Source organism: Haliotis cracherodii, unplaced genomic scaffold (assembly GCF_022045235.1).
Source record: "Haliotis cracherodii isolate W230 unplaced genomic scaffold, xgHalCrac1.p SCAF_26, whole genome shotgun sequence".
In the NCBI taxonomy this organism is placed as follows: Eukaryota; Metazoa; Mollusca; class Gastropoda; order Lepetellida; family Haliotidae; genus Haliotis; species Haliotis cracherodii.
Genome location: NW_027266282.1, coordinates 3304373 through 3317421, shown reverse-complemented (window position 1 = coordinate 3317421; position 13049 = coordinate 3304373). Strand labels below are relative to the sequence as shown.

Sequence of the window (13049 nt, the reverse complement as noted above, 5' to 3'; positions counted from 1 at the left end):
ATGTGTTACTCGTTTGTATAATGCCGATGCAACGTTACATTTTGACTCAATCACTGTTACACGTTTGGACCTTGCAAGGTGTCATTGTGAAGAAACGGAAAGTGGTGTAAGTAAACCCCTAATAATTATAATGATTTTATCTGTCTTACCCCCAAAACGCTTGCCTGACCATGAAAAAAGAGAGAAAAACATTAAAAGAAAACTCGACGCATTTCATGGGGTTGTTTTTGGTGTACTGGTTGTGTTCAGTGTGTCCCCGAAGTGTGACAGTGATAAGCAATGTGTAGCCCATAGCTTTGCCAGCCGACTCACTTTGTTAATGTTATTGTTTTACACCTGTTTATCCTCCACTGAGTATTCATACATAAATGTTTATTATTCGAAATATTATTTTCATTGTTATGAATTCACACACCTGTCGTATCAACTGAATGCAGCCCCAGCAGCTGATTAATTGCCACGCCCATCTGAAGCCGGACATTGGCAATAGTTTTAGTGAGGCTCGCTGCTTATACACTGTGGAGTTGACGCCTTGTCAGCGCGACGTGCATTGAAGAAAATATCACATGCTTGGGTCACTAGTGGTTTACATTGTGGTCATTCCAAACAAACTGATCATGATCAACACATGGAAATATTATCCGAATTTGTTTGACAGATTAAAACATGTATAACAACATATTTGTACCAAAACAAGAACACCCAAATTAAATGAAATGCTTGTGCTATATCCTTCAACTGAATAGCGGGGTCGTGCGCCATGTTTTACAGTGGGTCAAAACTATTGCTTGGGTGATGTCGCGCCAAGATCGTTATTCATAAAGTTGTCAACTCAGACGACAGTGCGTGGGCTGTTATCATACGTAGTTAACTAGAGTGGACTGGGTGCATATCTCTCGGGTCCATTTAGTTTTGTTCGTCCGTGTTCTTACAATCAACACGGAAGCTGGTTCTTATCACATTGAATCACCTGTAGCACACTTGATAGCATTATGTTTTTGTGAATGTGTTTCCTATCCGTGTAAATACACATGTGGTAGTTTTTGGGTGTCTGTAGCCTGATTTTCCTGCTTCGTTTTTATCACAAATTCTCTGCAAAAATGTCAGATTGTGCTGTGTTTTTGTCAACTCTCAGATTGAAAACAAGTGTGTTCTATTGCACTTACATCGTACATGATACAAACCATAGTACCACTATGAACCCGTCTGTGTTCGCTGTTATGTATGTCCAGTCGTGAAATATGTGTCATGTAAGTATACAAGTAGGTATACAGGTTGTCAATCCAACACCTCCTGGTTTTCTTTATTTTTTGTCATTACAAACATAGTAGCATCATTTTTGTCGTTAAATAATAAATACATACACAAATATCAATTTCTTGGTTTCTCCTTTATAAGTTCCAGGTCACGTGATGTTTTCTGCGTATATATGATTGTTGAAATACACACAGAGGGCCTAAAAAAGTACACCGAGTTTGTTTTTTATGTAATTGGAAATTGAAAGAACTGTTAAATTTGATAATGATTTGATATTTAACCATCACTCATTCCGGTTTGTAAAAAGTAATCTGTGGCTGCATAATTTCGTGTAAAAATAATAAAGACTGACATCAGAAGTTTTATATGAAATAATGTTTAAAAAAATAAAAAACACATAGAAGTATTCTTTGAGCCTCAATTTTTAGATACAATATCGCTAACTTAAAATATTTTCAACTGAAAATCAAACATACAGAATCATTTGAGCGGTATAGTTTCTTTTGCTCCACAGTTTATAAGCGCTCTATAACGCTTTAAGGTTGATCTCGGGGTTGGGGTGGGTGGTTATATATTACACTCAGCAATATTCCAGCTATATCACGACGGTCTGTAAATAATCGACCGTGGACCAGACAATCCAGTGATTGACATCAACAGCATCGATCAACGCAACTGGGATACGATGGCATGCATCAACCAAGTCAGCGAGGTGACCACCCGATCTCGTTAGTCACCTCTTACCGTAAACATAGTGGCCTGTTACAGCAAACATGTGTGTCTGAAGACCTGTTCTACCCGATCGTCCCAGGTCTGGATCAGGTCTGTAGCTGGAATACATCCAGGGCACTGGGGAGTGTTATGGCTGCTACAGCTAGACCATGACAATGCATCTCTTCTGCCAAACAATATAAACAATATTGTTAGAAGCTGACCAGTAAATTGACAGTGACCTTCACCTTGGACCTATAAATGTGAAGATACAAACAGGGTATATCTGATGGAGTACTGCCACAACAAATAAGAAACTCTGCTGTTGTGATAATATGAATGTTTATTTATATTATCAAAACATACAATGATGAAAATAAGCACTTGAGATAACTCTCCCCATTATTAACCCTGCACATGCCATAACAGATCAACATATATATTCAGATCATGACACACATCAGGAAATCAACAGTGGAATCCTGTTTATCCAGACAACTGTGACTGTGTATATGTCTGGGTGACTGGGGGTTTCAGTCATTGCACAAACACTTGACAAGATCTCAAAATATATCGAATATATCATATCACGCTAACTGAAGCCGATGACAGTCTTCTGCTGGCTGTCATGACATGACGACAGCCCTGGGGTCAGCCAGGTTTCCTGTGTATTTGAATCAAGAGATGCCCAAAATGTCTAACATGGGGCCATAACGACCTTACCCTGATATGGATGCTTAACTATAAATACTTTTACATTTAAGAATATGTAGCCATTTAAGTGACCCGTCTCCAGATATAAAATAGTTAGGAGGTTGTGTTAATCTCGATAAGAAGGATCTCACTGTGTTCCATTTTTCAAAATCACTTGTAGAAGCTAAATTTGCAGTAGTGCCAACACCTAATGCTGTTTGAAACTTTGGAATAAAAACATGACAAATCAAATTCATATCACAAAAGTGTCTTGAGTGTGCAGAATGTATTGCCAAAATAACCGTGGCCAATCTAGGAGAAGTACAATTGAATACATGAGTAGTGAAACATCAGGGTGCATGCATGAAACAACAGCATCAAACAAAAGCTATTTAACAAGAACAAGGAAAATTCAAAATAAACAAAAAGATACTACCAGACATCCTGCAGACAATCTGATTTATACACCTGGAAAAATGTTAAGCACTGCACACACTAAATTTCATACAAGATAATCATTGTTGAATACATTCGATTTTGTATACAAGTGAGTGAGTGAATATCGTTGTACGCCACATTTAGCAACATTCCAGCAATATCACGGTGGGGGACACCAGAAATGGGCCTCACACATTGTACCCATGTCGGGAATCAAACCTGGGTCCTCTGCGTGATGAGCGAACGCTTTAACCACTAGGCTATCCGACCGTCCTGATTTTATATACAAAGTAACATATAAGTATTGAAACACAGGAAACAAAAACAATGAAGTACGGACATTTTTTATAAATGTTCCCTGCCAACAGTTATGTGACTACCATTTCAATATCTTCCTCTGCCTCTTGGCGTCACCTGATGTGGACCGTTGTTTGTGTGTGTCAAGAACAACATACAGTGTTGTTTCTTTACCAAGTTGTCACAGCTATATGAGCTAGCTTAGACATGTAGTAAACAGATCAATGAAGATGTTTCCAAAGGTCACTGGGAAATTTGGGCTATATAAAAACAAATGTGTTGCTCAGCATTTTTCTAGGTGTATATATCATGGAACTGTCATCAGATACAGCATCTGGTATATATAGCATTGCCTTGAAAGATGCGATGTATAACCAGGAACTTAACAACTTTTCAGACACAACATATTATGCTTTTAAAATGAAAACTGACTAACATTTGGGTTAAAAAGTCATTGAAACAAAACAAACCAAAGTTATTAGTAGATGTAAACCTTTGTAAAATATCACAAGACACTGTGGCAGCAGAACTACAATTCAACCAGATCTTCATCCCAAAGTTTACACCTAGTCATAAGAAAATAGGCTTTTGAGAAACATTACTCAAGACATATGACAAAAGTGAATCCAGGTGTTATAACCTACCAAGGACTCTCTGGTCGACATGGTTTCAGAGAAAACACTTTTGAACATTCTTCTAAACCTGAACTAATTGTCAATAAAAACAGCCAACAGATCCAAGATACAGTGTTTGGAGCATCATCTCTTGAGGAGCATCTAGTGCCGAGGCAGTCTCACCATCATGACCAGTGTACAACAAACAGGAACTCCCCTCTGAATACACCTGATGGAGGTACAAGATGGCGGACACAGTACATCATGGTGTCCCCGTAAAGATCCAGGGTAGAATAGGTCTTCAGCAACCCATGCTTGTCATTAATGGCAACTGTGCTTGTCGTAAGAGGCGATTATGGGATCGGGTGGTCAGACTCTCTGACTTGGAATATGCATGTCATCGTATCCCAATTGCATGGATCAATGCTCATGATGTCAATCACTGGACTGTCAGACTCGATTATTTACAGACTGTCGTCATATAGCTGTAATACTCCTCAGTATACTGCTCAAATAATATCATGTTGAGCAGATTACATGATATGTGCGAGTAGAGAGCACAAGACGTTTCGCTGTACTAAACATTTAGCAGATTCTCTGTCCTAAGCAACAACAATTACAAAATGTCAAAGCTAGAGAATTCTTAAAAAACTGAAAGTTATCTGAAAAGACTTCTTGAAGTAGCAGCTTTCTTGTCAACACTGACGTTGTGATTACTAGCACCAGCAAGCATGGATGTTTCCCAGACTTCGGAAACAGTGAACAGTCCATGAACTGTTCCTCAGAGGCGTGCTCCATCCCCACCTCCAAGTCCTGGTAAACCCAGCATGGGCCACACTCTTGTCTCAGTAGTCTGCAGTACACATTGCCTTGTTGATGCAAGTGAACCACTTTAACTTTCATTATGAATCCAACCCCTGCCAATGTCAAACACACACACTGGACCGGTCATCTCTGCCAATCCTGGGAGTCCAACATAGCCACTTCCAACACTTTTGACACAAACAAAATCATAGAGTGAAACTGGAATTTCTTTCTAAGCACAAATAATGTTATTCTCTTCAAAACCAGAATGAACAATGCTTTTCAAAATGTTACTATTCTTTTCCAAACATATATAAAACAACACACAGCTATCCCCAGTAATGAACACGGACAGCGTTCTACAGAGGCTGTCCACCATTTGGTGAACAGGAGACATGCAAGTAATCCAAACCCATGAAATATCTGGAATCTATGCTGAAACCCATGATGTGCAGTACAGCTACAACTAAGCTTTCTAAATACAACCATGTGGTACAACAGATCTTTTCTTCTATTGTTACCACACATCATGTTTTTAACTACTGCGCAACTGCTTACAAAAAACACATGTTATATCTGCTTGATGGAATGTTTAAGTAACAGGCAGTAAGTATCCTTAATAAATATTGATATCAAGGCTGAATCCGTCATTGTTGTAACGAGTACCACGCTCGGCACCACTCTTCCACGTACCAAGTCTCCTGATCCTGTGACTGAAGGCTGGAGAGTGACTGATGGCAGGAAGTTGTCACAAGACGTTACACCACAGGAATGACAACAATGTCCACCACCTGTTTCCACTGGCGATTGTCAGGAAACCTCCTGCTGTTCTGGAGAGAGTTTACACATGGTACTAGGTCCTGGTAAATGCAGGTACACTACAGTGTATATCTGTTTCACCAGGTACTAAAGTGGTATCCGTTATGACAGTGATCAGTGCAGCGACTCTAACCATGAGTATACAGGGTGGGGGCTGAGATTCTGAAATATCGTATTCAACGTAATAAGCGCCCAGGGCCCACTCAAAATTAGAAATAGGGGGCTCTTATTAGAATAAATTTTTGGTGAAAAAAACAAACAGATTTGAAAAATCGTAAATTTCGTGGTTTCTGCTGATAGCCTGAAATGATACAATAGAAAAGTCTGTGCGTATTATACACAACAGATATATTTTTTCAGAATTTAATTGCCCATAATTAAGGGTGCATATAACACATAAATGCGTATTTTACACAAATAAATAAGTCTTGTGTACATTGATCAATCGGAAGGGGTGCTAACTGGGATTGTTCACCAGCCAATATATTAGGAAATATTGCTGTGGGTGCTTATTAGTGCGGGGCGCTTATTACGTTGAATACGGTAACCATCTGATGAGGGGCCACCTTCCCAGCCAGGAAACCATAACTAAAGGATGGCTTGAAAAACCTCATGCTAACACGAGACTAAACTAGCAAAATAACAATTTAGTTAAAAAATGAGTATGTTTTACAAACAAAATAGCATGGACAATACCGAATGGTTGACGCTACCATGACTGCTTGTGAAATGATTAGCAGGTTAACAGATCACTGAGTGATGCAAGACAGTTCCACTAAATTATGATCCATCACCAGAAGATGTTCTTTTTTTGTAGTAGTGATATTACAGTGATGTCAGTTTGTAAAAACAGTTGCTATCCTGAATAGAAGTATGCACAAGTATGTACATTATTGTAAAGCAATCATCTTCATTATAAAAATATTTCTCTCTTCATCCTTGATCATGTTTGAAAGCAGGAAGAGCTCTTGATACTTTGGAGACAATAATACTCTGGATATGTGCCAAGTGCACATGTAGCTGAAATCTCATTAAACATATACTTTCTGAAACAAGCTTGCAACAAGGTGAAGGTCAAAAGGTGAAGGTCAACAGGTGAAGGTCAACAGGTGAAGGTGATTATGTGACGACAGGGGCACTGAGGTCACGCAGCTGGCTGTAGTTGGGGTACTTGATCCTGCGGTAGATGGCGGGGATGAGGAAGGCCAGGATGGCCCCGAACACCAGCCCCAGGATGATGCAGATGGGCACCCAGTACGAGTTGACTAGAACACACAATGTCAGACATTGCACAAGACATTTCAAACGTAGACAAATACTGCCGGAGTCTATCGGCATATATCCTATTCTATATATCTAGTCAAAAACATTCGCAACTGTCCTGGTATTTGTATTTGACAGTCAATGAAGCATGATAAGCAGTTATGTCTATGGCCTACAAAATTTGGCATAGCAGAGGAATATTTTGAATCACACTCAATTTCAAAGCTTTCATGACCACAATTTTCTTAAGGCTAAAAAAATAATAGTCTTGGTTCTCAGGCAGCGCCCACATCATCATAAAGACCGTCGTATGTTTCATTTTTATTTCTCTAAAAAAATATATAAAATGCTAATACTTAAAAACATTGTGATCAAATTTAGCCTGCAGTTACTTTCCTCTACATGCACACTGCTTCACTGCTTCGTGTTGAGGTTATGGCAGAAATAGGAGTTTGTATGTTTGTTTATGTAGGGAGGCCCTTTCCAAGGTTCATGGTACACCACTATTTATCTGTTTACATAATAGTTTGAACAAGCACAGAAAAAACCACCGCCCGCCCGCACTATATTTTCAAAAGTCATTGCAATCATGAGCATCGATCTACGCAATTGGGATACGATGACACGCATCAACCAAGTCAGGGAGCCTGACCAGTGGATCATGTTAGTCGCCTCTTACGACAAGCATAGTCGCCTTTCATGGCAAGCATAGGTTGCTGAGGACCTATTCTTTTCTCTCATACCCCTTCTGCACTGCTGTAGTCTTTAAACAATCTGTAATATACACAAAAAGATGTGGACTGTCGTGTAAATCTTCAGCCTTAGTAGGGGTAGTTTATTAGATTACTTACAGACTGACCCAGCAGATGGTTGATACAGGGATTACAGTGAACCAGAACTCATCACATCTTGACACAAGATCATTGAGTAATGGCAGCCATATTCAAATCAAGATGTCTTAGGGAAACTGAGGTGTCATTATTAGTTGTTAGTCTCAGACGCTTCAGCTTCATTGGCCAAGTGGTTTCTGACTTTCAATCAGGTAGGCTAATAATTACATTTACATATATCAGGGCTCGATTTAAGAAACTTGATTTAACTTGCTCCAGGCGCATGTTGACATGAAAACCTAGTTGCACCAGACAAAACCAGCTTGATGCCTTTTGACCGTCTTAAACTCTGGTTCCATAAATTCCATAAAGTTGAAACATACGGTTCTGTTGCCAGTGTAACATAAATTATTGACGCATTGTTGTAAAACGTAATAGGAACATGTGCACATGTGTCTTGAAGTACCCACAGTTTGATTCCGACAATCCTAAGAAAGTACGACAAATTACACATTACACAAGGATAAGTGATTAAGTATAGTAAATAAACTTTGGATGTATTGAGTGTTCATAGAATATTGCTGAGTGCAGCATTAAACAACAAAGAAAGAAAGAAACAAGCATTAATGTTTCTGAGAGTCTAGGAGAGTGATACAGGGCAGCCAATGCTTCACATTTGTAATGTTACTAATTGTAAGTCTGTCTTTTCACCCTGAACACATAGTTTCATCCTGAACTTTGATATTGTGCTACTCACCCAGACCAGAGCGGTCAGCGGTGCTTGTGCCGTTACAGTTCTTCTCATCGGTCATGTCCCCGCAGTCATCAACTCCATTGCACACCCAGTCAGGGTGGATGCAGACGCCGGCCCCGCCACACTGACGGCTCTTGTTGCAGCCTGGAGCAGAGACAGTGAATGGTGGAGACTAATGTCCCATCTGGCACCTAACTTTCACTCTGTTTCCTAGACACAACTGTGTCTGTCACCTTGTTTCCTAGCTATGTAAGTGTCAAACACATCATTTCCTAGCTATGTATGTGTCAATTACACCCTGTTTCCTAGCTATGTATGTGTCAAACACACCATTTTCTAGCTAGGTATGTGTCAAACACACCATTTCCTAGCTATGTATGTGTCAAACACACCATTTCCTAGCTATGTATGTGTCAAATACACCCTGTTTCCTAGCTATGTATGTGTCAAATACACCTTGTTTCCTAGCTATGTATGTGTCAAACACACCATTTTCTAGCTAGGTATGTGTCAAACACACCATTTCCTAGTTATGTATGTGTCAAATACACCCTGTTTCCTAGCTATGTATGTCCAATACACCCTGTTTCGTAGCTATGTATGTCTAATACACCCTGTTTCGTAGCTATGTATGTCTAATACACCCTGTTTTGTAGCTATGTATGTCTAATACACCCTGTTTCGTAGCTATGTATGTCTAATACACCCTGTTTCGTAGCTATGTATGTGTCTAATACACCCTGTTTCGTAGCTATGTATGTCAAATACACCCTGTTTCGTAGCTATGTATGTCAAATACACCCTGTTTCGTAGCTATGTGTGTCTAATACACCCTGTTTCGTAGCTATGTATGTCTAATACACCCTGTTTTGTAGCTATGTATGTCTAATACACCATTTCCTAGCTATATTTATGTCTAATACACCCTGTTTCGTAGCTATGTATGTGTCTAATACACCCTGTTTCGTAGCTATGTATGTCAAATACACCCTGTTTCGTAGCTATGTATGTCAAATACACCCTGTTTCGTAGCTATGTGTGTCTAATACACCCTGTTTCGTAGCTATGTATGTCTAATACACCCTGTTTTGTAGCTATGTATGTCTAATACACCATTTCCTAGCTATATTTATGTCTAATACACCCTGTTTCGTAGCTATGTATGTGTCTAATACACCCTGTTTCGTAGCTATGTATGTCAAATACACCCTGTTTCGTAGCTATGTATGTCAAATACACCCTGTTTCGTAGCTATGTGTGTCTAATACACCCTGTTTCGTAGCTATGTATGTCTAATACACCCTGTTTTGTAGCTATGTATGTCTAATACACCATTTCCTAGCTATATTTACGTCTAATACACCCTGTTTCGTAGCTATGTATGTCAAATACAACCTGTTTCATAGCTATGTATGTCTAATACATTGTTTCGTAGCTATGTATGTCTAATACACCGTTTCGTAGCTATATATGTGTCAAATACACCCTGTTTTGTAGCTATGTATGTCAAATACACCCTGTTTCGTAGCTACGTATATGTCTAATACACCCTGTTTCCTAGCTACGTATATGTCTAATACACCCTGTTTCCTAGATGCGTATATGTCTAATACACCCTGTTTCTAGCTAGGTACGTGTCAAATACACTGTTTCGTAGCTACGTATGTGTCAAATACACCCTGTTTCGTAGCTATGTATGTCAAGTACACCCTGTTTCATAGCTATGTATGTGTCAAATACACCTCGTTTCCTAACTTCGTATATGTCGAATACACTGTTTCCTAGCTTCGTATATGTCAAATACACCCTGTTTCCTAGCTACGTGTGTCGAATACACCCTGTTTCCTAGATACATGTGTCTAATACACCCTGTTTCCTAGATACATGTGTCTAATACACCCTGTTTCCTAGCTACATGTGTCTAATACACCCTGTTTCCTAGATACATGTGTCTAATACACCCTGTTTCCTAGCTACATGTGTCTAATACACCCTGTTTCCTAGATACATGTGTCTAATACACCCTGTTTCCTAGCTACATGTGTCTAATACACCCTGTTTCTTAGCTACATGTGTCTAATACACCCTGTTTCCTAGATACATGTGTCTAATACACCCTGTTTCCTAGCTACGTGTGTCGAATACACCCTGTTTCCTAGCTACATGTTTCTAATACACCCTGTTTCCTAGCTACATGTGTCTAACACATCCTGCTTCCTAACTACGTGTGTCGAATACACCCTGTTTCCTAGCTACGTATGTGTCAAATACACCGTTCCTCGCCACGTATGTGTCAAATACACCATTTCCTAGCTATGTATGTGTCAAAACACCGTTTCCTCGCCACATATGTATCAAATATATCCTGTTTCCTCATGAAGTATGTGTCTAATACACCTTGTTTCCTAGCTACATGTGTCTAATAACCCTGATTCCTAGCTACATGTGTCTAATACACCCTGTTTCCTAGCTATGCATGTACAATCTGTTAGATGCAACGCTCTGTGCTCTACCTACTGAAGGTACAATCCTATGTACAATCTGTTAGATGCAACGCTCTGTGCTCTACCTACTGAAGGTACAATCCTATGTACAATCTGTTAGATGCAACGCTCTGTGCTCTACCTACTGAAGGTACAATCCTATGTACAATCTGTTAGATGCAACGCTCTGTGCTCTACCTACTGAAGGTACAATCCATGTACAATCTGTTAGATGCAACGCTCTGTGCTCTACCTACTGAAGGTACAATCCTATGTACAATCTGTTAGATGCAACGCTCTGTGCTCTACCTACTGAAGGTACAATCCATGTACAATCTGTTAGATGCAACGCTCTGTGCTCTACCTACTGAAGGTACAATCCAACGTACAATCTGTTAGATGCAACGCTCTGTGCTCAACCTACTGAAGGTACAATCCTATGTACAATCTGTTAGATGCAACGCTCTGTGCTCTACCTACTGAAGGTACAATCCTATGTACAATCTGTTAGATGCAACGCTCTGTGCTCTACCTACTGAAGGTACAATCCAACGTACAATCTGTTAGATGCAACGCTCTGTGCTCTACCTACTGAAGGTACAATCCTATGTACAATCTGTTAGATGCAATGCTCTGTGCTCTACCTACTGAAGGCACAATCCTATGTACAATCTGTTAGATGCAACGCTCTGTGCTCTACCTACTGAAGGTACAATCCATGTACAATCTGTTAGATGCAATGCTCTGTGCTCTACCTACTGAAGGCACAATCCTATGTACAATCTGTTAGATGCAACGCTCTGTGCTCTACCTACTGAAGGTACAATCCATGTACAATCTGTTAGATGCAACGCTCTGTGCTCTACCTACTGAAGGTACAATCCTATGTACAATCTGTTAGATGCAATGCTCTGTGCTCTACCTACTGAAGGTACAATCCATGTACAATCTGTTAGATGCAACGCTCTGTGCTCTACCTACTGAAGGTACAATCCAACGTACAATCTGTTAGATGCAACGCTCTGTGCTCTACCTACTGAAGGTACAATCCTATGTACAATCTGTTAGATGCAATGCTCTGTGCTCTACCTACTGAAGGCACAATCCTATGTACAATCTGTTAGATGCAACGCTCTGTGCTCTACCTACTGAAGGTACAATCCATGTACAATCTGTTAGATGCAATGCTCTGTGCTCTACCTACTGAAGGCACAATCCTATGTACAATCTGTTAGATGCAACGCTCTGTGCTCTACCTACTGAAGGTACAATCCATGTACAATCTGTTAGATGCAACGCTCTGTGCTCTACCTACTGAAGGTACAATCCTATGTACAATCTGTTAGATGCAATGCTCTGTGCTCTACCTACTGAAGGTACAATCCATGTACAATCTGTTAGATGCAACGCTCTGTGCTCTACCTACTGAAGGTACAATCCTATGTACAATCTGTTAGATGCAATGCTCTGTGCTCTACCTACTGAAGGTACAATCCATGTACAATCTGTTAGATGCAACGCTCTGTGCTCTACCTACTGAAGGTACAATCCTATGTACAATCTGTTAGATGCAACGCTCTGTGCTCTACCTACTGAAGGTACAATCCTATGTACAATCTGTTAGATGCAACGCTCTGTGCTCTACTTACTGAAGGTACAATCCTATGTACAATCTAATGATGCAACGCTCTGTGCTCTACCTACTGAAGGTACAATCCTATGTACAATCTGTTAGATGCAACGCTCTGTGCTCTACCTACTGAAGGTACAATCCTATGTACAATCTGTTAGATGCAACGCTCTGTGCTCTACTTACTGAAGGTACAATCCTATGTACAATCTGTTAGATGCAACGCTCTGTGCTCTACCTACTGAAGGCACAATCCTATGTACAATCTGTTAGATGCAACGCTCTGTGCTCTACTTACTGAAGGCACAATCCTATGTACAATCTGTTAGATGCAACGCTCTGTGCTCTACTTACTGAAGGTACAATCCTATGTACAATCTGTTAGATGCAACGCTCTGTGCTCTACCTACTGAAGGCACAATCCTATGTACAATCTGTTAGATGCAACGCTCTGTG

General features: G+C 40.0%; 1 protein-coding gene across 1 annotated transcript in view; it reads right to left on the bottom strand.

The window, feature by feature from the left end:
* Nucleotides 1–1804: 1804 nt before the first annotated feature.
* The window catches only part of LOC139472975 (cubilin-like), a 63378-nt gene continuing 52133 nt past the window's right edge, over nucleotides 1805–13049 (bottom strand). Inside the window, exons 18-19 of the mRNA XM_071255464.1 lie at nucleotides 8484–8624; nucleotides 1805–6898 (exon numbers count right to left, since the gene is read on the bottom strand). Coding sequence (XP_071111565.1) covers nucleotides 6753–6898; nucleotides 8484–8624 — 287 coding nt within the window. The 3' untranslated portion in view covers nucleotides 1805–6752. The remainder of the gene's footprint in view (nucleotides 6899–8483; nucleotides 8625–13049) is intronic.